Here is a 23,566-nt window from a genome sequence, read left to right on the forward strand (position 1 = left end):
AGTAATTAAGGAATTCTTCTGTGGAAATGGTTTTTATCTGTTTGTATGAATTAGGATGAAGTTTGTATTTTACCTCTTCTTCTTGAGACCTTTTCTTGTGAGCCATCTTGTATAACTTATGCAATTTTCGAGCATCAAATTCTGTAAACTTGGAAACAAAAATCCATAGGTTCCTTAAAAAAAAAAATTTTGTTCTGGTGAATTACAGGATTTTAAAAATAACTATTCTCTTTATAGATGGCAAGTTATTGAATTTTGCTGTGGAATACTCTCCAAGTATAGAAAATAAGTTACAGAAATAATCTTTCAGGTCTTGGCAACAGTAATAAATACACCTTTAAATGCTACTGTCAATAGAATTTGACCTAGGGGTCTGGAGACGAGGGTCTGTCTCACAGCTAAAACCCCTCTAATTTATTTCACTGGCACCTAGGACTCCGGACCTAACGTCTTCCTCCACCTTCTGCACTCCCTGGACTCTGCCGGGCAATGTCATCACCGCCATATCCCAGGTGGGGATCTATGTACCGTTGGGCACCTCTGCATTGCTGCCCCTTCTTTCCTCCCAGTCGTCACCACCAAGGCCTGTCATTTCTACCTTAAAACTTCAAGGGATTCTTCTCCTCCAATTCCATTGCACTCACTCTAGCATGCCATTACTGTCAACAGGGGAGTGACTGGTAAAACGGGTGTGTAGGATAAGGAGTCACAGGTAACCTCCGTGAGCTGGAACGGAAGGCTCACATCCTCCCACACTTCCTGGAGAGCAGTCACACCACACCGTGCCATGCCACTCAGAGGATGCTGCCCTGGCTCTGGACAAGTAAACCTGCTGCACAGTGTGGAAAACCATTGCCTGCCTTTCTAAAGCCTTCTGTAATAGGGCTTCAGTCATCTTAACGAACTGCCTTTAAACCCTAAGACCCTCCCAGGCCCTTCACTGGCCCACTTTCAAGGCTTTGCTGAAGCCTGAGACCTCTCCTCATCTAAGCAGGTCCACTCTGCTCTTCCATGCCGGCTCGAGTGTACCTGCCCAGCCCTCAGAAGACTTCCCTCCCTCACTACTCCTCTGCATGTGCTTATTCCTTCTTGGAATTCCTACTATACTTGATCTTCCAATCACCACTTCATCGTGGACAGTTCCTCACAAGTGGGCAAGGAACTGCTTATGAACCACACAGCAGTCCAGGACCACAGTATCCAGCCCAGCTTCGTGGATCTATACGTTAGGATGATGCATTTTCGTTACAGAAAGCCAGATGGCTAGATACAGGGATCTGGTTTGGCAACAGTGTAAAAGGAAAGTCAAGCCACATTTCAAAACTTAGATCTTCTTTTTTTAATGGGTGTGAAGCATGCTATGGATAGCATCATGACAGAAGGTGTTCTTAAATCTTTTTCACTCAAAAGCCAATCCACTGATATTAGGTATATTATACAAAGATACTTCATTAACCATGAATTATCAATATATGAGTTCAACATAACTGTGGAGTATGGAAAGAGACTTAATGTTACAATTGTCTTTGAGAAATTCCAGTCATGTTTTCTTAAAACATCAAAAGTGAGTATATAAATGAATATATGTAAGTCATAATGCCTTACAAACTGAAGTTCTGGATTAACTGCCTTAATCCAAATTACTACTAGAGCTCTTCAATTATTAAAGAGAAGAGAACTCATAGCTCTGGTGGTTTTAGCCTTTGCTTCCTCTCATGAGGTTAGCAGAGAACTAACCAATTAGTTATTATATTATCTCTGAATATTAACCTGAGATGGGTAAAGTAGTGAAATTATAGACGGTTTCTATCCCTTCCAGGTCTAAAGACTGAGTCTTTATTCTGAGGACAGGCCAGCAAATCCAGTATTACGGTATTTCTCTCATAAAATAATGACATCATCCTACCCATTCAAAAGATTGGTCTCAGAGGAATGGCCTATTTCAGGAAAAGAAAACTGAAGCCTGCAGGTATGCTGCTAATAGACTGCTTTTGCTGGGAAAAAAAAATACTTCATTAGGTGGCTGTGTCATGTTGCATAAAACAAAACAGAACCCCTAACACACACTTTGTCATCAAATCAAACCAGGCAATTCGAGGCTGTGGCTGCTTACCTCCTCCACAGTTTGATGTGCTCCTGGTCTGAGTAAGCTTTAAGGCACTCGGCTATCCGGTCCCCGATCTTCAGCAGGCAGTTCCGGGTGTGCTCCAGCTGTTCCTGTACACTGAGCCCCTTGTCAGGTTTATCCAACTGTTTCAGTGCCTTTTTCACAGGCCTCATCCTCTCCTTACACTGGAACAGACCAAGAGTAGAGACATAAAACATCTGCAGCAAAGACAGCTTCAGCTGTGCTTACTGGGCCCTAAATTCCCAGAGAACACACAGCACCCCCCAGGCCACATAATCACTAGAGGAGAAGCAGGTAATGGCAGGGGAACAAGTATAAATGTTAGAGTCGGAAAAACCTGAGGTTCAAGTCCCAGCTCCATCGCTCAGAGCGATGACTTTTACAGCTTACTTGGCCTCTCAAAACGCTGCTCTGTCTCCTCATCTGCAAGAGGGGCATGATAATCTCCCAAGGCCATTATGAAGATAAATGAGAAGCAAAATTATAGACCCAACCTGAAAACCTCCCATCACAAACTATCTAAAACTACAGGATAAAATATTTACAAGTCCTTTAGACTTGTAAGAAACTGAGGGAAAGGTTTCCAGACAAAGATAGTAGACTGAACACAAGAATCTTTTTCTCCCCCTCCCCATCCACTAAAACAACAGTAAAGAAATCGCCATAAGAAGAGATAAGCCCACAAAGACATGGAAAATGAGAGGAAGCAACAGCAACAAAATATTGGCAGCAAGCGAAATGACTCAATAGACCTCAGACAATGAAATCCTAACCCAGCAGTGGAAAGAGCTGAGAACCAACCTGATTTATACTGCAATTCCTGCAGAGGCTAGCTAAGTATCTCTGGAAGTAGGGATGAGGGCTAAAAATAAGGCTTTTGTTTTGTTTTGTTTTTTTAAGACTGCCTAAGAGGAACAGATTTATAACAGACGTCCAGACTTCCAACTCTGCCCGACAAAAGATATGGAGGTTTATTCTTTGGAGAGGATAAAAGAAAAGTCTCTGAACTGGGCTACACAGGCATAGTTGAGAGGCAAGGCTACTACACTGAGAATAGCACTGTATGAATATATGCATATTAGATAAGCCACCGCCCAGTCTTTTTATTTATTTATTTTTTGCCTCTCAGATTCTAGAACGAAGAAAGCCAGGCCTTAACCCTCCAGTCAGGAGACTGGAGGATTCTCGTCCCCAAAATCCGACCACCCAAGAGGAAGAACCAAATGATGCTGACTCCCCACTGGAAGTTTTCCAAGGAAGCAGCCCAGCCAGATCACCCTACAGAGAACACTCTCAAAGTCGATCAAGCCCAACCCACATGTTCAGAGCTTCCAATCAGATGTTTAGTCCCTACTCTTAGATACGAGCAGACAACCAAGGATTACCAAGCCATTTGAAAAATATCTAACATGAGCAACGGAAAACAAATCTAAGAGAAATATAAAAACATTCAGAGAACCATATGGGGAAAAAAGATCTTGGAAATAACACATGACAAGAGAAATGAAAACCTCAAAAGAAATAATGGCAGATAAAGCTGAGGAGATCTCCAAGAAAGTAGAGTTAGAAAAGAAGAAATGGAAGAAAGTTTAAGATAATATTAGGGACCACTCCCAAAGTCCAACATCCAAAAAGTAGGATAAAATTAAGAACTGAGGAGGAAATTATCACAAAATAATTTAAGAAACTTTCTCTGACCTGTAGGGCATGGTTGTCAGCCACTAAGTATCTAATATAAGGAACTATTAAGGCACATGTCCATGTAACTTCAGAAGAGTGAACATCTGACAAACTTCCATCACTCTGTGATAATTTCCATAGCTATATACTTACGATTTATTTTTCAGTATTGTACTTAAATTTTTTTAAAGTACACAAAATAAACTGGAAGATACATGACTGTAACAGATAAAAGATTAGTATTGCAAATGGATACAGGATTCCTATAGAAAAGGTAAGAAGAGAAAAATTACCTGGAACAGGCAAAGGATGTGAAAAGGCAATTCACCAGAAACATGAATGCCCAATAAATATGAAAGTAAATGTTCAACAGCACCACTGGTCAATAGATCATACCTCTTAGATTGGCAAAAATTAAGAAGGTAGAAATTACCAAGTGTTTCCGAGACTGGGAAGCAGTTGGAACTCACATTCGTTGCTGGAAAGAGTGCAAATCTCTACAATCACTTTGAAGACTAATTCCACAACATCTAAAAGCAGTAGATGTGCAGACCCAAAGAAACACCCAGCTTTTCTGCTCAAGCTACACACGAGCGAAGCTCTTACACATGTGTATAAGAAAATATTTACAATTTCACTGCAGCCAATTTGTAGTAGTAAACATTTGGGAAACCCCAGTGTCCATCAATAGGAGAAAGAATGAATCGTGGAAGTCATAAAACAGAATAATATGAAACACCGAAATCAGAGACATAATTATCAACATGGATAAATCTCAAAAGTGTACATGCTGAGGGAGGAAACTCAAGTTACGGGATACACACAGTGTGGCATTTACTGATAGGTTCAAATTTTTGCTCTACATCTTGGACAAGTTACTTAACTCTCCTCACCTTATTTTTTAAGGGGTAAAATAGAGATAATTACCTACCTCATAGGTTGTTGTGGAGAAAAAACACAAAAAGCACACTAATGATGCCTGGCTGTTTATATGAGCTATTACTTACTGTCTTTAGAGACATTAAGTAGTAAAACTCTAGAACCACGCATGAGAATTACGATTTGATCTACAATGAAATTAGAATTGTGGTCACTTCTAGGGAGGTAACAAACCATGACCAGAAGCTTCAACTTTATAGCCTGAGCCTTAAAAAATTCAGACCTGACAAAACTTGATGGTACCTCTATCAATGCCTATTACATTCCTGAAATTTTTCTGTATTTTTAGAAGATATCATAATATAAAAACAAGAGTAAATGAGCCAGTATGTAAATGCAATTTCTTTTTTTTTTAATTCAAGTATAGTTGATTTACAATGTTGTATAAGAGCAATTTTTTAAATAGTATGGTACCACAGAAGCGTTAGTTATGATTTTCTCTTTTAAACACTGGGCTAAGGAAGAAGCAGGAAACAGATCAGAGAGCTAGTTGTGTAATGAATTTATTCATTTACTCATTTATTGAGCTACTTCTAGCATCTACACGTCCTTTATATAAGACACAGTACTTGCCCTCAGAGAGCTCACAGGAAGAAGAGTAAAGAGATTTAAGAAAAATGAGATAAGTGCGAAGAGAAAAAAATATACACGTATGCATACAGGTTTCTGGGAACACGGGAAAAAAAGGGTAAAAAAGAGAGAAGACTGCCTTACAGGATGAGGTCAAAATTCTATGCTTTGCTTCCCCAGAGCAGGAATATTTTGAGATTTGGAAGATCACTTTCTCTCTGAAACTAAATTAACTATTCAAGTGAACAGTGATGTGTAGAAGTTTGGGGAAAGGAAAAGACCTCAAGAGAGGAGGGGAAGGGAAGCGAGTGCAACACAACGAAATATACACATGCAGCTCCGGTAAGGGCCTAAGTCCCTGAGGACGCACTGGCCTGTTTCCACCCCATACAAGGTTTGGTCCATGACTCCTCCCCCTCACCTGCCCTGTCTCCTATGAGGAGATGAACCACATCCTAGGCCACGTCTTGGCTCCTAGCCCCACAACACGGGAACACATAAGACAGGCCCTGCTCGCCACCGCTCCAGCTCACGCAGCCAGGACCCCAGCCTCGTCTCAGGTCATGCTGCTTAGACCGCCTGAGGCTGTGTGGCGGGAACTATGAAAGGCAAAGCCGCAGCAAGCACTGTGGCTGCAGACCCCAGAATTCCTCAACTTCAGGACTTACTATGCTGAATGTCTCCTGGTCCAGATCATCATCCTCATCCTCTCCAATGGGGACAGGTTCGCTTCCTGCTGTAATATGGACAGGACCCTGAGATCGCTTTGATTTACTTGAAGATTTGGCATCACCACCTTTAGGCTTTTAAAAAAGAGTTACAAGGAATCATTGTCATTTGTGTACTCCTGTCTTGCAATTTGGACTTCTCAGCTATGTCACATCACTACAAGTGGGTACACAGGATGGCCTCAGTTTTGAGACATCATGAAGCCAAACCTATTTGATTAACAGTTTAGTCACATGTCATTCCCACTTCTGTCTCTAAACAGAGCCAATTATAATTTTGGCTTCACCAATGCTATTCTGGCTTCTATTCCCTAATCCATAAAATGCATAAAAATGTCATCAAGAGGTTAAGATTGTGAATTGGCAGAGCCCTCACAGAGTAGCTTGTAGCAACTTCAAAATGAAAGTACACTTTGATCTTGGAAACTGTATTAACTAAAATATTTCAAGTGACTGAAATTTACATAAATCCACATGGGTAAAGTTCATTTATCCATGAAAGGGTGCAGAAGGATGGAGACAGAGATACATATAAAAAAATTCTATGTATGAACATTTAAAAACATAAAACAATACTACGCTTTGATTACGATTATGTAATATGTAGTAAAAGTATAAAAACATGGGCAGGAAGGTTTCACACGAACTTCAGGGCAGTGTTATGGAGGAGAGAAGAGGGAGGAGAGCAATGAAATTGGGAGAAGAAACAGAGGGGAGTCCCAGTAATGAGTGCATGGATACCAAATACAGTAGCCAAAAAAAAACCCACTTGAAGTAAACATGAAAAATGTTAACAACAGCTGCAATATCTGGTAGTGGACACATGGATGCTGGCTAAATCATTCTTTGTGCTTTTATTTCTTAAATATTTCACCTTAAAAGAAGAATACCTTTCTGCAGAAGCACAGATGCAAAGAAAGGTATCTGTTACAATACAGTTTATAACATTAGAAATTTGAAAGCAATTTCAATATGGGAAACTTAAAATTGTTTCCAAAATGTTATAATCAAACAAAATCTTCTTTATCTATTAAAAATGATTTTAACTTTTATTTATTCACTTGGAAAGCTGTTTGTGATATATTGCTAAGTGGGGAGAAAAGGTTATCCAGTCTAGTCTGATTTTTATTTTATATTTGTTCTTATACGCATAATAAAAAAGTTCCAAAGGTGCTCATCAAGAAATCTCTTAGAGCTATGACTGGATGGTGGAATTAAGGCAGTTATTTGTTTGTATGTTTCAACAATGATTAAAGATTAATTGCAAAATAATTTCATCAGAAGTCAGCAAGATGCAACACTGTACCAGAATTCTGTGGTTTGGAATGAACTTCATAAAACCCCAACATGAAGATTATATAATAATAGTAGGGCTTTCACCCATTTCTACTCCAAAAGCTTAACTCTTGATAGTATTTGATAGTATTTCACATATTCAGATTCATCTGTGGACTGTGCTTTTCTGAGAACATGAGTTCATGTATGAGTCTGAGAGCATGTATCAAGTAGTCTGAGAACATGTATCAAGTAGTTACCTGTCCTGTCTCATTCCAACACCCCCTCTGAAGTGTGTAATAAAAGAGCAAATAAAGGCTTCTATATTAAAGAACACCACAACTCACACACTCCCCTCTCTCTGCAGGAAGAGGAAGAGGTGAGTATATCCCTTCCTTCTGGGATATACTCATAAAATGACAATTATTTCAGGGCCCTCAAACCCCATTCTACTTCTAAATCCTAGAAGGGAATTTCAAAGGCTGCAGGCATCTCAGTAAGCAGAATGACATCGATACCTTCTCTTTCTTATCTTTTGATTTCTTCCTTTCCTTGTCCCCTTCCTTGTCTTTCCTAGAACTCATTTGTTTCTCCTTGTTCTCCTTGTTCTCTTTCTTCTTCTGTTTCTTTTTCATTGGACTTTTTTCTAAGCCATCATCCTAGAAAACAAACAAGGTTATGAGCTTTTGCCACAAACTTTACATTTCCTCGTTTACTTTCTAGAAAAAAAAGCACTGCTCCCAATGGTTCATCACTGTGTCCACAGAAGCATGTTCTCAAGCATACAGCCTTAAAGCTATCTGCTTAAAGTGAAGCCTGTAGAGGCAGATGCTCTTCACTTACATCTTCTCTTTATTTCTCATAGCAACCCTTCAACACAGGCATTATCATTCCCATTTCACAGATGGAAAAAGCTGAGGAACAAAGAGATTATATACCTGCCAGGTAGTAATTGGTAAGGTTGCTAGTATTTGAATTCATGCATGCTTGACTCAAATCCATGCTAGTTCACATACCCACTGCTGATCTTCCTGGAAATAACCTCAAAGGGCAATTACACTTGAAGAGTAACAAAATAAAATCCCATAAAGTTTTCAGTCACGGAAACAACAGACTGAATGCTAGCAAGTTACTTTTCCTTTTGCTTAGACCAGAGGTTACAAGTTGACAGGCCTTGGGCCAAACCTGATCCACAGATGAGTTTTGTTTGGCCCAACAATGAACTGCATAACAGCTGCCCCTATATATTAGGCATGAGCTCCCTGGTTAACCACAGTCTCCACCACTCCCTATCGCTCCCAGCAATGAGGCTGAGTGTCAATTGCCATTTATCACTGAAATTTGCATGGTTCCCTTCATTTCCTTCCATTACGAATTTACTTCTATTACGAATTTTCAATTGCTGATTTTAAATGAACAACTATATTCCTCTCTCACAGGTTAAGCAAAGACATAACATAGTTTCTATTTTTATTTTATCTACTCTGGAATGTAAACCAAACACATTTCAGATAATTTTATACCAGTTGGCACAATAAATGTAACTTAAAAATAATCTCAACTGAAATCCAGCCTCATACCTTTACTTCTCCCTCTTCTGATGGATTATCTGAGTGTCTAGGAGATGAAAACTCAATTCCATGCTCATCTTTCAGCCTCGGTGCTTTGTTTTCCTTCTTTACTCGAGGCTTCCGCTTCTTTAATTTGGCCTGGAAAGGGTAAGAAAATGATGGTAAAGCAAGTCCCTCAAAAGCATGACCAAATAACATCATGATTCTTTGGAACAGCAGCAGCCATATAATTCAAACAAGGAAACTCAGAGAAAATTCAAAGGAGTGCAACCAATTTTACCTGAAGTAGAGAAAAAGAAACTATATAAATCTCCTATGCCACACAAAAACATCCATATCCTTGAACCTACTGATTCCATTTTTTGGAATACAATCTAAAGATAAAATTCAAAAGAAGAAAAAAAACCCTTATGTACAAAGATATAAATAAAGATAATATATAAAATAAGAGTAACATTAAAAAAACTAGAAGCATGTTATATCTAAAAATAATGAAAAGGTGTTCATCTACTCAAACAGATACAGTAATTTAAGCAAGTAAAAACATGATGCAGGGGCTTCCCTGGTGGCGCAGCGGTTGGGGGTCCGCCTGCCGATGCAGGGGGCATGGATTCGTGCCCCGGTCCGGGAGGATCCCACGTGCCGCGGAGCGGCTGGGCCCGTGAGCCGTGGCCGCTGGGCCTGTGCGTCCGGAGCCTGTGCTCCGCGACGGGAGAGGCCACAGCAGTGAGAGGCCCGCGTACCGCAAAAAAAAAAAAAAAAAAAAAAACATGATGCAATCTATCTCCCCAGAGCCTAACTTATAGAATATCCTCAACATACTATGTGAAGAATGACATTAATTATGACACTACTATGCAAAAAAGGACAAGGTATGGGATTGGATTTTTTTCTAAAATTTGCTTTCTTTATAATATAGGGAAATTAATACAAATGGCATAGCTCTAAGAGCACTTAAGGAACATGCACACACAAAGGCTGCTACTACTGGCTGTAACTTACAGTATCTCCTAACTGTGATTCTCATCTTTTTAAGCCTGAATTGAAATGAAAAGTTGGGGAAATAAAAGCTAAAGCTCAGATGAGTCCATTAGTAACTCGGTTGAAATTTTTCACTGAGCAAGTAAGGCAACTGTAACTGAAGTCCAGTTTCTGAATTAACTGTGTATCCTAATTACCCATTTATTCCCTGGGACCCATGATTACAAGTAGCCGAGTATTAGCTGTAACAACAGGCAAACCCAGTGATATTCACGCAGTACTGAGAACTATATTCCTAAATTGAGGAAGGAGCATAAAGATACAGCAACAGTATGTCTAGACCAGCGGCACTGGGAGAAATGAGGACTATTTTGAGGCAATATTTGAGGAGAATGCCAAGATGTTTAGGTCAATTACTAAATGAACATTACTATCATCACTCAACCAAACCATCATTACTGGAACCTCAATACCAACACCTGACAAGGAGAGGGTTAGCATTCTGTGGAGATGCCTGGAGAGGGCATCTCTTCCCCTACCTAACCCTGCAGGGCTGGAGCCTCAGACCCCTGGACGGTGCTCGGCTGGCAGCTGCACTCACCTCTTCCCCGCCCGTCACGGCCCCCTCCTTCTCCAGACTCTTCCTGAGCAGCTTCAGCAAGTAGTCCGCTCGGGTCTGCAGCTGCTTTCCCTGGGGCTTCTTATCTGTCTCCACTGGCAGGATCTTCAACAGGAAAGGAAGAGAAGTACCCGCCACGGCCCACGGCCCGGTTAGTGGATCAGGATAAACAGAGATGACAAACAACTGAGCAGTCCTTTCCCTCCCCACCACCCAAAATACAGATAAAGCCTCAGATCCTATCTCATGTCCATGGCTCCCAGTCACTGAAAATCCCTTATGAGCCGTTCTCGTTTTACAAAATGGGATGGAGAAATCCAGCTCTCCCACTGGCTCCTACCTGTGCTGTTAACAGGGTAGAACAACTCAGGTAGGAGGGGCTTGTTGGCTTCATCTGCTAGAGCATCCCAGCCGTCGTGGATTTCCTCCTTCCAGGAGCAGGGAATCCCTGGAGCTAGGTTAAAGCTTCGTTTTAGATTGAAAATGCTTCTTAGAGCATTGCTGGAAAGCACTGAGCTATGCCAGGACACAGCTGGACCTCTCAGGCCAGACTGGATTTGGTCTCAGTGCTTATGGCAGGGTGCTGTCACCCTCTGAGAACATTGCACCTGGGATGAGCATTGTTTGACGTGCCAGGAAAAGCCCTGCCAGGAGCACAACATGGAGCGCATCCTACTAAAATTGGAGCCGGCTTTCCCTGCTTACAGCTCTGAGCACGGCCTCACTATACTTGGTAGCCTGATGTGCAACGGATAGGGTGGGAGGCTCGATTTTGTGGGAGAAGTACAGCCACAGTTTAATTCCATTACAAAAAATACCAAGGTATGGCTCATTCTTTCTTCATGTGTAGAACTGAAATATGGCTGTTTCAAATATCGTTAAAGAAAGTGCCAACAACTAAGGCCGAGGAATGCTCTTATTATTAATAATCTTACCCTGGTATTTGTTGCAATGAGATTTGACCTACAAGAAAAATCAGAATTTGAAGGCTTCTCCTGTAATTTCCCCAAAATTTCACCTGGCTATAATTGTCATCTCTGAAATAGTGCCACAGTCCACTAAAGATGGTAATGTTTCCAGGGATAAAGAAATCCCAGGAATTTACTATTGTTCTAATTTCCAATTTGATCCCCACCCCCCAGAAAATAGTTAAAAGTAAGTAATTAATATAAAAATATTATACAACAAATCTTCTAGACATCTCCAGCATCACAGAAATACTTACTTTGTCAGTTAACTTAAGCTCTGGATCCGTTTTAATTAGCTCCCAGTTTCCATAGCCGTGTTCATAAATTCCCAGCAATAGGCGAGAATCATCCTCTACTCCCCACTCGACATCAAAATGTGCAGCTTTGACACGACAGGTTAAGCAGTATCTGAAAAGATTTCCAAAGCAGGAGGACATTAGAGGAAGGGTCTTTCTGATTTGGGAATAACCACCAATAAGCAAAGCACTCTGGTACGTTAGAGAAAAAATAATGAAAATACTACATAACTACACATAACTGTAACTTCAAATATGTTTTCTAATGGCACAACCACCCATGCATGGGCATGTATTATACTCACTTTTTTTTTTCTTCAGGGTCTACAGGGATAGATTTATGCAGCATCTCAAACTCTTCTTCATGTTGGATAATAGATTTCACATTAACCTGAACCCCAGATATCTTGATAGTTGGGCCTCTCTTTTTCCCTGGTCCTTTCCCTAAAAACACCAATTTCATATTCGTTAAGTGAGAATTCGCTGAAGTTTCACAAAAAACATAGGTCAACAAATTCTGAACTCTTATTTCCTCAGCGTATATCTCTGGTTTATCGTTAATTCAAAGATATAATCAAGTAAAGCAAAACATTTTCTCAATTAATGTTTGTAAAATAATCTCTAAACAATTCAGTTTTTTAAGATTTAGAATTTTTTAATCCAGTAGTGTTTATAATTGTATTTTAATCTTCTTATTCCTGTTTTATACTTTGGCTCTAAAATTAATAAAATTTATGAAAGAAGATTTTAAAGGAGTAATATTAATGCTGAAGTTTTTTCTTTTCTAACCCATCAACAGATTTTTAAGTGCTTTAAAAGATGATCTTCTCTACTAAAAAAGTATGAGATCAAGTTAATACCTAACACATTTGAAATGATGAACAAAAGAAGTCATGGAAAGGTTACCCTAGCCCGAGTTTCCAATTAAAGTAATCCTAGAAGTAAAAACAAAGCAGTCAATTCTAACCAGAGTCCAAATCGAAATGCATGATAACGACACTTGTCTGTGAGGGAAAAGATGGCTCAGAGCCTGAGAAAAGATTTCTTTTTTTAACATTCAAGTCGATGAAATGGCACTACAATTATAAACAATTATTTAGGGATTCTCATATAACCCACAAGAATTTCACTTGCAAATGCTATTCCCAACAATACTGATGAGTTCTGGAACAGAATGTGGCAAAACGGGAAAGGCACCTCCTCCGAAGATCAGAAATCTGGGATTTATTCCCGGATCTGCACAAACTACCCCCTGTCCCCTTTCCCCTCTCACTTCTAGTTATTAACCTCTCTGGGTCTGTGTTTCCTCATCTGTAAAATAAAAAGATTGCAACAGAAAAATGGGTAAAGGATAAAGAGACAATTCACAGAAAAGGAAATACAAATGGTTCCATGTGAAAAATACTCAACCTCATTCATGGTAAGAGAAATGCAAATTAAATATATAGACATAGCCTTTTTAACCTCAGGCTGGGAAAATTCAAAGATTTGAAAATATGTCGGTGAGACTAAGAGGAAACAGACACTGCCATTCTAGTCAATGCTGGTGGGAGGATATGGCGCAAATGGCATACACACAAGATTATTTACCACAACACCGTAAAGCAAAAGATTGGAAAGCTAAACGTCCATTAACAGGATACTAATATTGTAAATCCATTAACAGATTATGTAGCTCTTCAAACAAAAAAAAAACAGGCAGTGGAGAAAAGATCAACCATCTTTAATGAATGGTGTTGAGACATATAGTAGCCATATAGGAAAAATCCAAAATCCAAAAAACCTGGATGCAATACCAGGAAAAACTCCAAGTGAATCAGAGATATAAAAGTAAATGAAATCACATAGGTATTGGTGGTGGTGGGGGGTGATCTTAATGACTTCCTTTATATCCTCAGAGTAGAAAAAAGAATTTTTTTTTAGTTTGTTACAATATATTGAATATAATAGGTTCCTTGTGCTATATTAAATCCCTGTTGTTTACCTCTTTTATATATAGTAGTGTGCATCTGCTAATCTCATACTCCCAATTTATCCCTTTCCCCTTTGGTAACCATAAATTTGCTTTCTATGTCTGTGAGTCTGTTTCTGTTTTGTAGAGAAAATGTTTTTAACTAATCAAAATCCAAAACAACAATAGGGTAAAAGATTGATAAATTTGACTATATAAAATTTTTTTAAGTTTTCTGTACAAAATATCATAGCAAAGTGAGAGGACAAATCACAAACTGGAGGAGAACACTGGCAACTTTTATCAGAAAAAGAGATCCTGGGACTTCCCTGGTGGTGCAGCGGTTAGGAATCCACCTGCCAGTGCCGGGGACACAGGTTCGATCCCTGGTCCGGGAAGATCTCACATGCCGCGGAACAACTAAGCCCGTGAGCCACAACTACTGAGCCCGTGTGCCACAACTACTGAAGCCCGCATGCCTAGAGCCCGTGCTCTGCAACAAGAGAAGCCACTGCAGTGAGAAGCCCACGCACCGCAAAGGAGAGTAGCTCCCGCTCGCCGCAACTAGGGAAAGCCCATGCGCAGCAACGAAGGCCCAACACAGCCAAAAATAAAATAAATAAAAAATTTTTTAAATTCCTTGTATTAAATCTTCTTAAAAAAAGACAAGAAAAAGAGATCCTAAAAATTAAGACCAACAGCTCAATAGAAAATGGGCATAATATATGTACAGACAGTTCACAAGTGGCCCTCAGAAAAGATGCACAACATTGCTCATTAAAAGAAAAGTGAGATGCCATTTCCCAACAGTCAGTTTGGCAAAAATCCAAACATTTGACAATACATTCTGTTGTGTATGAATATACACTGTAGGTGGCAATGTAAATGGTTATCAGATTTATGAAGAATTTGGCAGTATCTAACCAAATTACATATGCATTTTTCCCAGGACTCAACAATCCCACTTCCAGAAATTTATCCCAAAGATATGCTGGCAGAGATATGAAACAGCATATTCATTAAACTATTTATTCATTGTAGCTTTATTTATAGTGGCAGAAGACTGAAAACAACCCAAATATTTATTACTAGGGAACAATAAAGTTTGAATTAACATCTATCTACACAGTGGAATACTGTGCAATTGTAAAAGGAAGGAAGTATGAACTCTACACAGTAAGATGGAGTGAACGCCATATGTAAAAATTAGATGCAGAACAGAATATAATGTATGATATCTCCTGTATAATAGAGGAAATACACACACACAGACTTAAAATTTTAAAAAGAAACAATGGAAACATAAGCCCAAAACTAATCGAAATGATTACCTACAGGGGAGGAAGAGAACAGTACTGGGGGGACAGGAATGAAGGCAAGATTCTCTCATCGTGTTCCTGGTTTTGTTCTGACTTTGGGCCATGCAAATGTTTTACATAATTAAAGAAACAAAGTTTTATCAAAAGGAGAAAAGTAATCCCTAGAAACTGAAAGGAGAAGAAAACAAAAGATACTAAACTATATATTAAGTTGGTGGCATAACCACACAGAGAAAAGAACAATTTCAAATAATTTTAAAACATAGTACTTTGTGTACTGCTAATGAGGTGTATTTTAAGGACAAAAAGAAACACAAAGAAATCAAACTCTGCATTAAGAAGTCTTATAGTTAACAGTAAAATCAGGGGGATTCCCTGGCAGTCTAGTGGTTAGGACTTGGCGCTTTCACTGCCATGGCCCAGGTTCAATCCCTGGGCAGGGAACTAAGATCACACAAGCCTCATAGCACAGCCAAAGAAAGAAAGAAGAAAACAAACAAATAAAAACAGTAAAATTGGTACTAATATTTGGAAACGTGTATAATGTATAAGACAAATACATGATTATGTTAACATTTTTAGGAACAAAATTTTCAACTTAAGCAAAGAGATATCAATAATCTTACATTAGAATTGGAAATGTTAACCTGGACTCAGGAATATGCTAAATGCCAATTTATAGAAAATACAGGTATATGGAAACAAGTTAAGCAATGCCAGAAGGAAGCAATCAACCAGATGCAGAATGTGAACATGCAGAGAAAAGAAACATGTGGAAAGGAAGGGACTGTTACAAGGAAATATCTCCAAATATGCTGTGAGATGGACAAAGCAAGGTACAGAACAGTGTGCATGCTACAGCACCAATTGTGTTAAAACAGTATCTATCCATTTTTTGAACATACATATTTTTATATTTCTAGAAGGAGACAAGAACTAGGGATACCTGTTTTTCATTTTTGAGCCATGTGAATATAATACTTATTCAAAATAGTTACACGGAAAAAAAAAACACTGTAAAGTTAAGATTTACTTTTGGATGTATTCTTGGCGCTATAAAAGCACATATTTGGATCACTGTCCAAACCACTCAAGTTATTTAAGTTTTTTTCATGGAAAAAAAAATCTAAAAATGTTTTTGACTATATTCAAGAGATTTAAAAATTCTATTACTTTTAGTAACAGCCTTAAGAAGAAAATTGCAAAGCACAAATACTTCTTTACTTAATGAAATAGCTAATACTGCAAGCCAGATGTGATGACAAGCACTTCACATGTATGGAATTATTCAAGTGACCATCCAAACCCTCTGAGGCACAGACTACTACTCTATTTTGCACATGAGGCTGTTAAGACGCTATCACTTGTCTCAGGTCTTGCAGCTAAGAAATGGCAGGACCAAGATTCCAGGTAAACTGGCTGCCTCCAGGGCCTGAATACTTAACCACAGACGACAGAGCCTCCTGTAACGTCAGTGAAGGGTGACAAAAGAATGGGGGCAATGGCACAGATAAACCACAGTCCAGTGAACTGTGGAATGACCACACCCTCATCTTTTTGTTTGAGGTTCAACTATAAGGGTATCCTTTAACAACAAGGACCTCAGCTCTCTCCTCACACCTCCTGCTTTTAAAGGACAGGCAAAAGCACTCCTGGTGTATAAGACAAAACACAGTACAGGTCGAATCGAATTACTGCAAATTCTAGTGCCAAAGAGAGTCTCATTGCAACAAAAAGGTTTACAATATTCATCTACTATTTTTATTCTAACTAATTCTCTAAATCCTTTAAGTTTATCACAACAAAACAATACATGTATGTATATCCAAGATAATTACTGATGTCTGTGGTCTGTAATGTCCTCACTTACAGCCAAAATGCAATGTGTCCACGCAGCTTTACCCACTCAGGTCTTTACATCATTCAAACCAATCTAAACTTTCTACAGTAACATTAAAAGAAATCATTCATCTTGTTCATTACTTTGCACCTTCTGCAAATCAACTTCATTTGTGAGTAAATCTTTGGAATCTTAAAACTGACCTCACGGGCTTCCCTGGTGGCGCAGTGGTTGAGAGTCCGCCTGCCGATGCAGGGGACACGGGTTCGTGCCCCGGTCCGGGAGGATCCTGCATGCCGCGGAGCAGCTGGGCCTGTGGGCCATGGCCACTGAGCCTGCGCGTCCGGAGCCTGTGCTCCGCAACGGGAGAGGCCACAACAGTGAGAGGCCCACGTACCAAAAAAAAAAAAAAAACACAAAACCGCAAAAACTGACCTCACGTAAAGGGATGTGAGAATACACACCTCAAAAAATTAGGGATGCATGGGATATAAGTGTGTTCATCTTAAAAAAAAAAAAAAAGATGCTTAGCAGCAGAGATCCCAATCCACAAGTGCCAGGTCTTTGAGAATCACTGAGGGAGACATGCTGACTTACCCTCGCTGGCATTTTCTTTCAGCTGCTCTTCGTATTCTTGCATTGCTGACACACAGCTGTTGTGAATCAATTCCCCTAGGCGCTTCAGATCTGCTACAGACTTATCTACCAACTCAGCATCACGTGCTATGCACTCCAGCCTGAGGAAAGACAAATACGGGGATACCTCAAGGCCCTGTGCCCACGTTTCTAATGTCACGTGAGCTACCACTTGGTTTCACATAAGCTTGTTCCTGCAAAGACACTTTCTCTACATGCCTTAATTGATCCTTCCAACAAGAACCCTCGGACAGTGACTGACGACTTACTTTCCATCATAAAGAATTTGATTTGGAATAGTCCACAAAAACAGACTAATTTCAAAAAACAGAGGAGAAAGGGTTCATCTTTCTTTATTAACTAAATGCGCTGTCTGATAACAGTAGCAGGTGAAGTGCCCCAAAGCTATTTGCACTAGTTTGTTTCTTTGTGCTCACTTTCCTTTCTCTAGCGTACTTTCATTCGCTGCAATGTTCCTAGAAGCGAAGTACAGTTACATGTACAATATGTTTCGGTGATCTCCAAGTCATCTGGAGCAGGTGAGTAAATTAATGTCTAAAAGCCAGGCTGTCAAAAGGTGCCAGACCTTAAAAATGGAAAGTAGAACCAAAAAAAGAAACCTCTACAATACAGAAGTGAAAAAGAGGCGGATAAGGAACTATTATATTACTAAGCTTACCGTTCAAGAGGGAGACCAAACTTCTTATACGCCTTGATGAACCTAAGAAAATAATCAATAAATCACATTAAAAAAAAAGACTTCAGCTATATTAATGCAAACACATCCTGTGATGAAATATGAGCCATAAAAACTGTCAAAAAGAGACTGGGCCCAATCCTTGCAACTGCCACTAAATGAACTAAAGGTGGCCTTTGAAAATGGCCAGCTTAAAATAGTGAATGCTAAAAATCTATTCAAACCAAAGATTAACTTTATTCTCAGTGACTGCTCATGAAACTGCTTAGTGACATAATTGAGAATGGTGACTTAACTCTAGTACTATCATTTTTAGAAGGTACAAGTTTATGGAGTTCAATACATAATAAATGATTTAAAAACCACAACCTCTTATAATAAAATCCAGTACAGTTAAGTGGTCTATTTAGTCCACTATTGTTACTTTCAATTCCACACTGCAATATTTTCCGTTACTTTCTGGTCAATAATACAAATATAAGGTTTTTAGGACTGCCTCAAATACTTTTTGTAATGAGGCAAAGTAAAATAAACATATGATTTTAAACTTATTAGGCAAAACTCTTTTGGAAACTCTGACTCCTTCTGCCAAACATTGTTTCCAGCCAAAAATCTAATCTATCCTTCCACAAGTCTCTAGCCTAAACCATGCTATATGCCAATCCATGTTTAATCCACTCCCTTCCCTACAGCCAACCACTAGACTTTCACTAAAAAAGCAAGATGCCATGATATATCAAGGGCAGCACTGTAACACGCCAAACTACCTGGTTAGATAAAAATGAAGGGAGAGAAACTATGGAGAAAAAAAATGAAAAGAGAGGGCACAGCAATTAAAGAAAATGGGGATGAATATAACAATAGCTAAGAAACAGTATTAAAGGAATAGCATGGATTAGGAAAGTACTATATGTGAAAGCAAACCTGAGAATTATTCCTCCACTCTACGATTCTTCTTCTTGATATATACTGAAATATTTTACATCTGAAATAATATGCCATTTGTGATTACTTCAAAATAATATTGAGACAGAGAAGCATTCCAGGAATGGTGGAGTAAGGACCTCTGAAAATCCGCTCCTCCGTAAAAGCAACAAGAACACTGGCAAAACTGTCAAAATCAACTTTGTTAGAATGCTGGAAATTAACCAAAGGCTTGCAGCCATCCTATGAGCATTTATTCAAGAAAATGGCTGAATCTCAGTATGAACAGTGAGCTCTCTGGCATCCTGACTTGCTCTGTTTCCCATGCCCTCTCCCCAGCTCCATAACTGCCTTGAAAACTACACCTTCCCAACTACTGCAGCTGTGCAAAGAAGCAACACAGCAGCCACTAGAGGGAGCAGAACAGGCGTAGAGCTCCCCAAAAGCTCTTTCCCCAGAGAACAGTGCTATTTTGACCTGACTGACAGCACCCCGAGAAGCACCATTCTCAGACTTGTCTTCATTTGACCTGACTCTGTATGAAGAACACTGTCTGTAGTTCATCGGTCAAAAAACAATTAGAGGCAAAGGTTTAACACCACAGCTGCCTGAGGCAGCATTATAAGTTGGCAATATGAACAGGTTGACCAAAAACTGCAATGGAGAAACCTGGGGGAAAAGATGTGCACAGGGATCTTTGAAAAGCTCAGGCATATTCCTGGGTATCTAGAAGGCTGCATATATGCAGGGCTATGTGCAGGCACAGAGAAGACCTGAGGAGCTGTGAATCTCTCACCTCTGGCTGGCATTGAGGCTCTGCACAAACAGGAACTGAAGGCTAAGGCAGAGCTGTAAACTGCCTATCAGAACATTGAAGACATCCCCAAAATACACAAGTAGCCCTTCAGCAAAGGCTGGTAGATTTACAGGTTGGTAGACTTAAGGTGTTTAAGGAAGTCTCTGTCCAATCATTAGCTGACCACTAAGCTAAATGAGCAGAGACTTCAAAAGACAGAGAAGACAGACTTCGCAGAACTAGTCCAGAAAAGTTACTAAACAAACAGCAACAACAACAAACAGCAAACACAAAAAACTCTTGCTGGCAGGGGGAATCTGATTTCCAGACTTGCCACATTGTATTACTTAAAATGTCTAGTTTTCAACAAATATTACAGAAAACAAGAAAGTATGGTCCCTATACAGGGAAGAAGATGGTTTTCAATGGAAATAGACCCTGAGGAAGTCCAGAAGTTGAACTTATTAGACAAAGGTTTTAATCAACTATTATAAATATATACAAGAACTAAAGGAATCCATGTCTGACGAATTAAAAGAAAATTTGAGAATAATATATCACCAAATGGAGAATATCAACAGAGACAGAAATTATATAAAGGAGTCAAATATAAATTCTGGAGCTGAAAAGTACAATAACTAAGATGAAAAAAATCACTAGAGAGGCTTAGGATTAGATGTGAATTAGCAGAAGAAAAAAAATCAGTTAAAAGATAGGTCAACTCAGGGACTTACTTCTCTGGTGGCACAGTGGTTAAGAATCTGCCTGCCAATAGAGGGGACACAGGTTTGATCCCTGGTCTGGGAAGATACCACATGCTGAAGAACAACTAAGCTCGTGTGCCGCAACTACTGAAGCCCATGTGCTCTAGGGTCCGCGTGCCACAACCACTGAGCCCACATGCTGCAACTACTGAAGCCCGCGCACCTAGAGCCCATGCCCTGCAACAAGCCACCGCAATGAGAAGCCCACGCACTGCAATGAAGAGTAGCCCTCCTTCCCTGGTGGTGCAGTGGTTGAGAACCTGCCTGCCAATGCAGGGGACATGGGTTTGAGCCCTGGTCTGGGAAGATCCCACATGCCACGGAGCAACTGGGCCCGTGAGCCACAACTACTGAGCCTGTGCATTTGGAGCCTGTGCTCCAAAACAAGAGAGGCTGCGACAGTGAGAGGCCTGTGCACCGCGATGAAGAGTGGCCCCTGCTCGCCGCAACTGGAGAAAGCCCTCGCACAGAAACGAAGACCCAACACAGCCAAAGATAAATTAATTAATTAATTAAAAAAAAAGAGTAGCCCTTGCTTGCTGCAACGAAGACAAAACACAGCCAAAAATAAATTAAAAAAAACAACAACAACAAGAGATGCATTTAAAAAAAAAAAAAGATAGGTCAACTGAGATTATCCAATGTGAAAGACAGAAAAAGAATAAAGACTAGCCTTCAAAAACACAGGAGAAATTAAGACATTCCTAGATAAATAAAAAGACAGAATTTGTTGCTAGCAGACCTGCCCTGAAAGAAATACTAAAGAGAGTACTCTGGGCAGAAATGAAAAGACGTGAAACAATAACTCAAATCCACATGAATAAATAAGAGCCTCAGGAGGATACCTGAGTAAGTAGATAAAAAGACAGTGTATATGTATTTTTGTCAGTAGCTCTTTTCTTCTCCTAAATGATTTTAACTATCAACTGCATAAGGCGATAATTATATAACTGTGTTGGTGGGCTTATAAAGTTTAAAGATATAATCTGTGTGACAATAAAAGCACAAAAGAGGGGGAAGAAACGTACCTAAACTGGAGTAAAGTTTTAGAATACCACTGAAATTAAGGTGGTATTAGTCCAAACTAAACTGTTCTAAGTTAAAACATTAAATTATAATCTCCAGGGGGTTCCCTGGTGGCGCAGTGGTTGAGAATCTCCCTGCTAATGCAGGGGACACGGGTTCGAGCCCTGGTCTGGGAAGATCCCACATGCCGCAGAGCAACTAGGCCCGTGAGCCACAACTACTGAGCCTGTGCGTCTGGAGCCTGTGCTCCTCAACAAGAGAGGCCACGACAGTGAGAGGCCCGCGCACTGCGATGAAGAGTGGCCCCCGCTCGCCGCAACTGGAGAAAGCCCTCGCACAGAAACCAAGACCCAACATAGCCAAAAATAAATAAATAAATAAATTTATTAAAAAAAAATTATAATCTCCAGGGAAACCACTAAGAAAATAACTTTTAAAATATAAAAGAAACAAGAGAATTAAAATAGTATACTAAAAAATATGTAATATGCAAGAAGGCAGTAATGGGGGAATAAAGGAACAAAGAAGACCCAAGACATAAAAAATGAACAGCAAAATGCAGACATAAATTCTATCTTATAAGTAACTGCTTTAAATGTAAATGGTTTAAAGACTTCAATCAAAAGGAAGAGAGCAATAGAATGGATTTTTGAAAAACATCTAACTATATACTACATACAAGAGTTGCAAGCTAGATTCAAAGACACAAATAGATTGAAATAAAAAAGGAAACAGATACTGCACATACAATACCAAAAGAGAGTTGGAGTGTCTACACTAATATCTAACCAAGTTATAAACTTTAAGACATAAATTGTTACTAGAGACAAAGAAGGACATTTTATAATGAGAAAACGGTCAGTTCATCAAGACAACAGATTATACAGCATACACACCTAACAGCAGAGGCCCAAAACATATGAAGCAGAAACTGACAGAACAGAAGGGAGAAGTAAACAATACAGCAATAATAGAGCCTTCAATACCCCATTTCCAATAATGGATAGATCAGGCAGAAGATCAATAAGGAAATGGAAGATCTGAACAATAGTAAACCAAATAGACTTAAAAAACATCTATAGGACACTCCACTCAACTGCAGCAGAATATACATTCTTCTCAAAATAACACTGAGGGTAGGGGAAAATAGAAATATGGCACACACACAAGATTGACTACAAACTCATAATGGTTAAAATAATACCCGGGGAGGGGGTGCGCTAATATTCTATCAATGTTTGTATACATTTACATTTTTCCATAATATATTAAACAAAGAAATAATAAAAGAACAGGTATAACATTTAGTGGGAAACAAAGACCTTGTGATTTCAAATACTGACCTAAAAGGACTATTTGATAAGTTAAAATTTGGGTTAGACCATAAAGTTAATCATTTTCATATTTTCTACTTTCTTCAGCTTTTTAAAAAAATAACATGGCAGCTAGGGGAAAAGTGGTTTGGAAGCAATAATTTTAGATTTTTCTGGAGGGAAAAGGGGTGTGAATCAGACACCAACAAATGTGTAGTAAGTACTGACATAGAAAGATGCCTAAAATTGGTTATAAGTGACAAGAAGCTGCAGAACAGTATGTTGTATATACCAATAAACCAAACTGATATCAGCACTAACACTGATGGAAAGTAAACTGGGGTTATCTATACTACTTTTTTATATTTATACCATTTCTTTTATACACACTGATACATATGTATGTATGTATTTATTCATATTCTTCAATAAAAACAAAAAAGAAAGTTTCAGCCCAAGTTTACCTCCAACAGCCTCTTTCCTCTTGGCTGGACTTTCTTTGTGAAATGTTCAGAACCCAGAACAAGAAGTAAACAAAAAGAAAG

The 23,566-nt window shown here is 39.2% G+C and overlaps 1 protein-coding gene across 3 annotated transcripts in view; it reads right to left on the reverse strand.

The window, feature by feature from the left end:
* The window catches only part of CHD2 (chromodomain helicase DNA binding protein 2), a 122,935-nt gene that overhangs the window by 19,991 nt on the left and 79,378 nt on the right, over positions 1-23,566 (reverse strand). For 2 of the 3 annotated variants that reach the window (XM_060156030.1, XM_060156022.1), the window contains 10 exons: positions 18,181-18,222; positions 17,463-17,602; positions 12,061-12,199; positions 11,717-11,867; positions 10,474-10,596; positions 8,901-9,029; positions 7,839-7,979; positions 5,986-6,120; positions 2,114-2,292; positions 74-173 (listed from right to left, as the gene is read on the reverse strand). In XM_060156030.1, the coding sequence (XP_060012013.1) occupies positions 74-173; positions 2,114-2,292; positions 5,986-6,120; positions 7,839-7,979; positions 8,901-9,029; positions 10,474-10,596; positions 11,717-11,867; positions 12,061-12,199; positions 17,463-17,602; positions 18,181-18,222 (1,279 nt within the window). The remainder of the gene's footprint in view (positions 1-73; positions 174-2,113; positions 2,293-5,985; positions 6,121-7,838; positions 7,980-8,900; positions 9,030-10,473; positions 10,597-11,716; positions 11,868-12,060; positions 12,200-17,462; positions 17,603-18,180; positions 18,223-23,566) is intronic. The other variant, XM_060156036.1, reaches the window with a different exon arrangement.

This window comes from Lagenorhynchus albirostris, chromosome 1 (genome assembly GCF_949774975.1).
Source record: "Lagenorhynchus albirostris chromosome 1, mLagAlb1.1, whole genome shotgun sequence".
NCBI classification, from domain to species: domain Eukaryota; kingdom Metazoa; phylum Chordata; class Mammalia; order Artiodactyla; family Delphinidae; genus Lagenorhynchus; species Lagenorhynchus albirostris.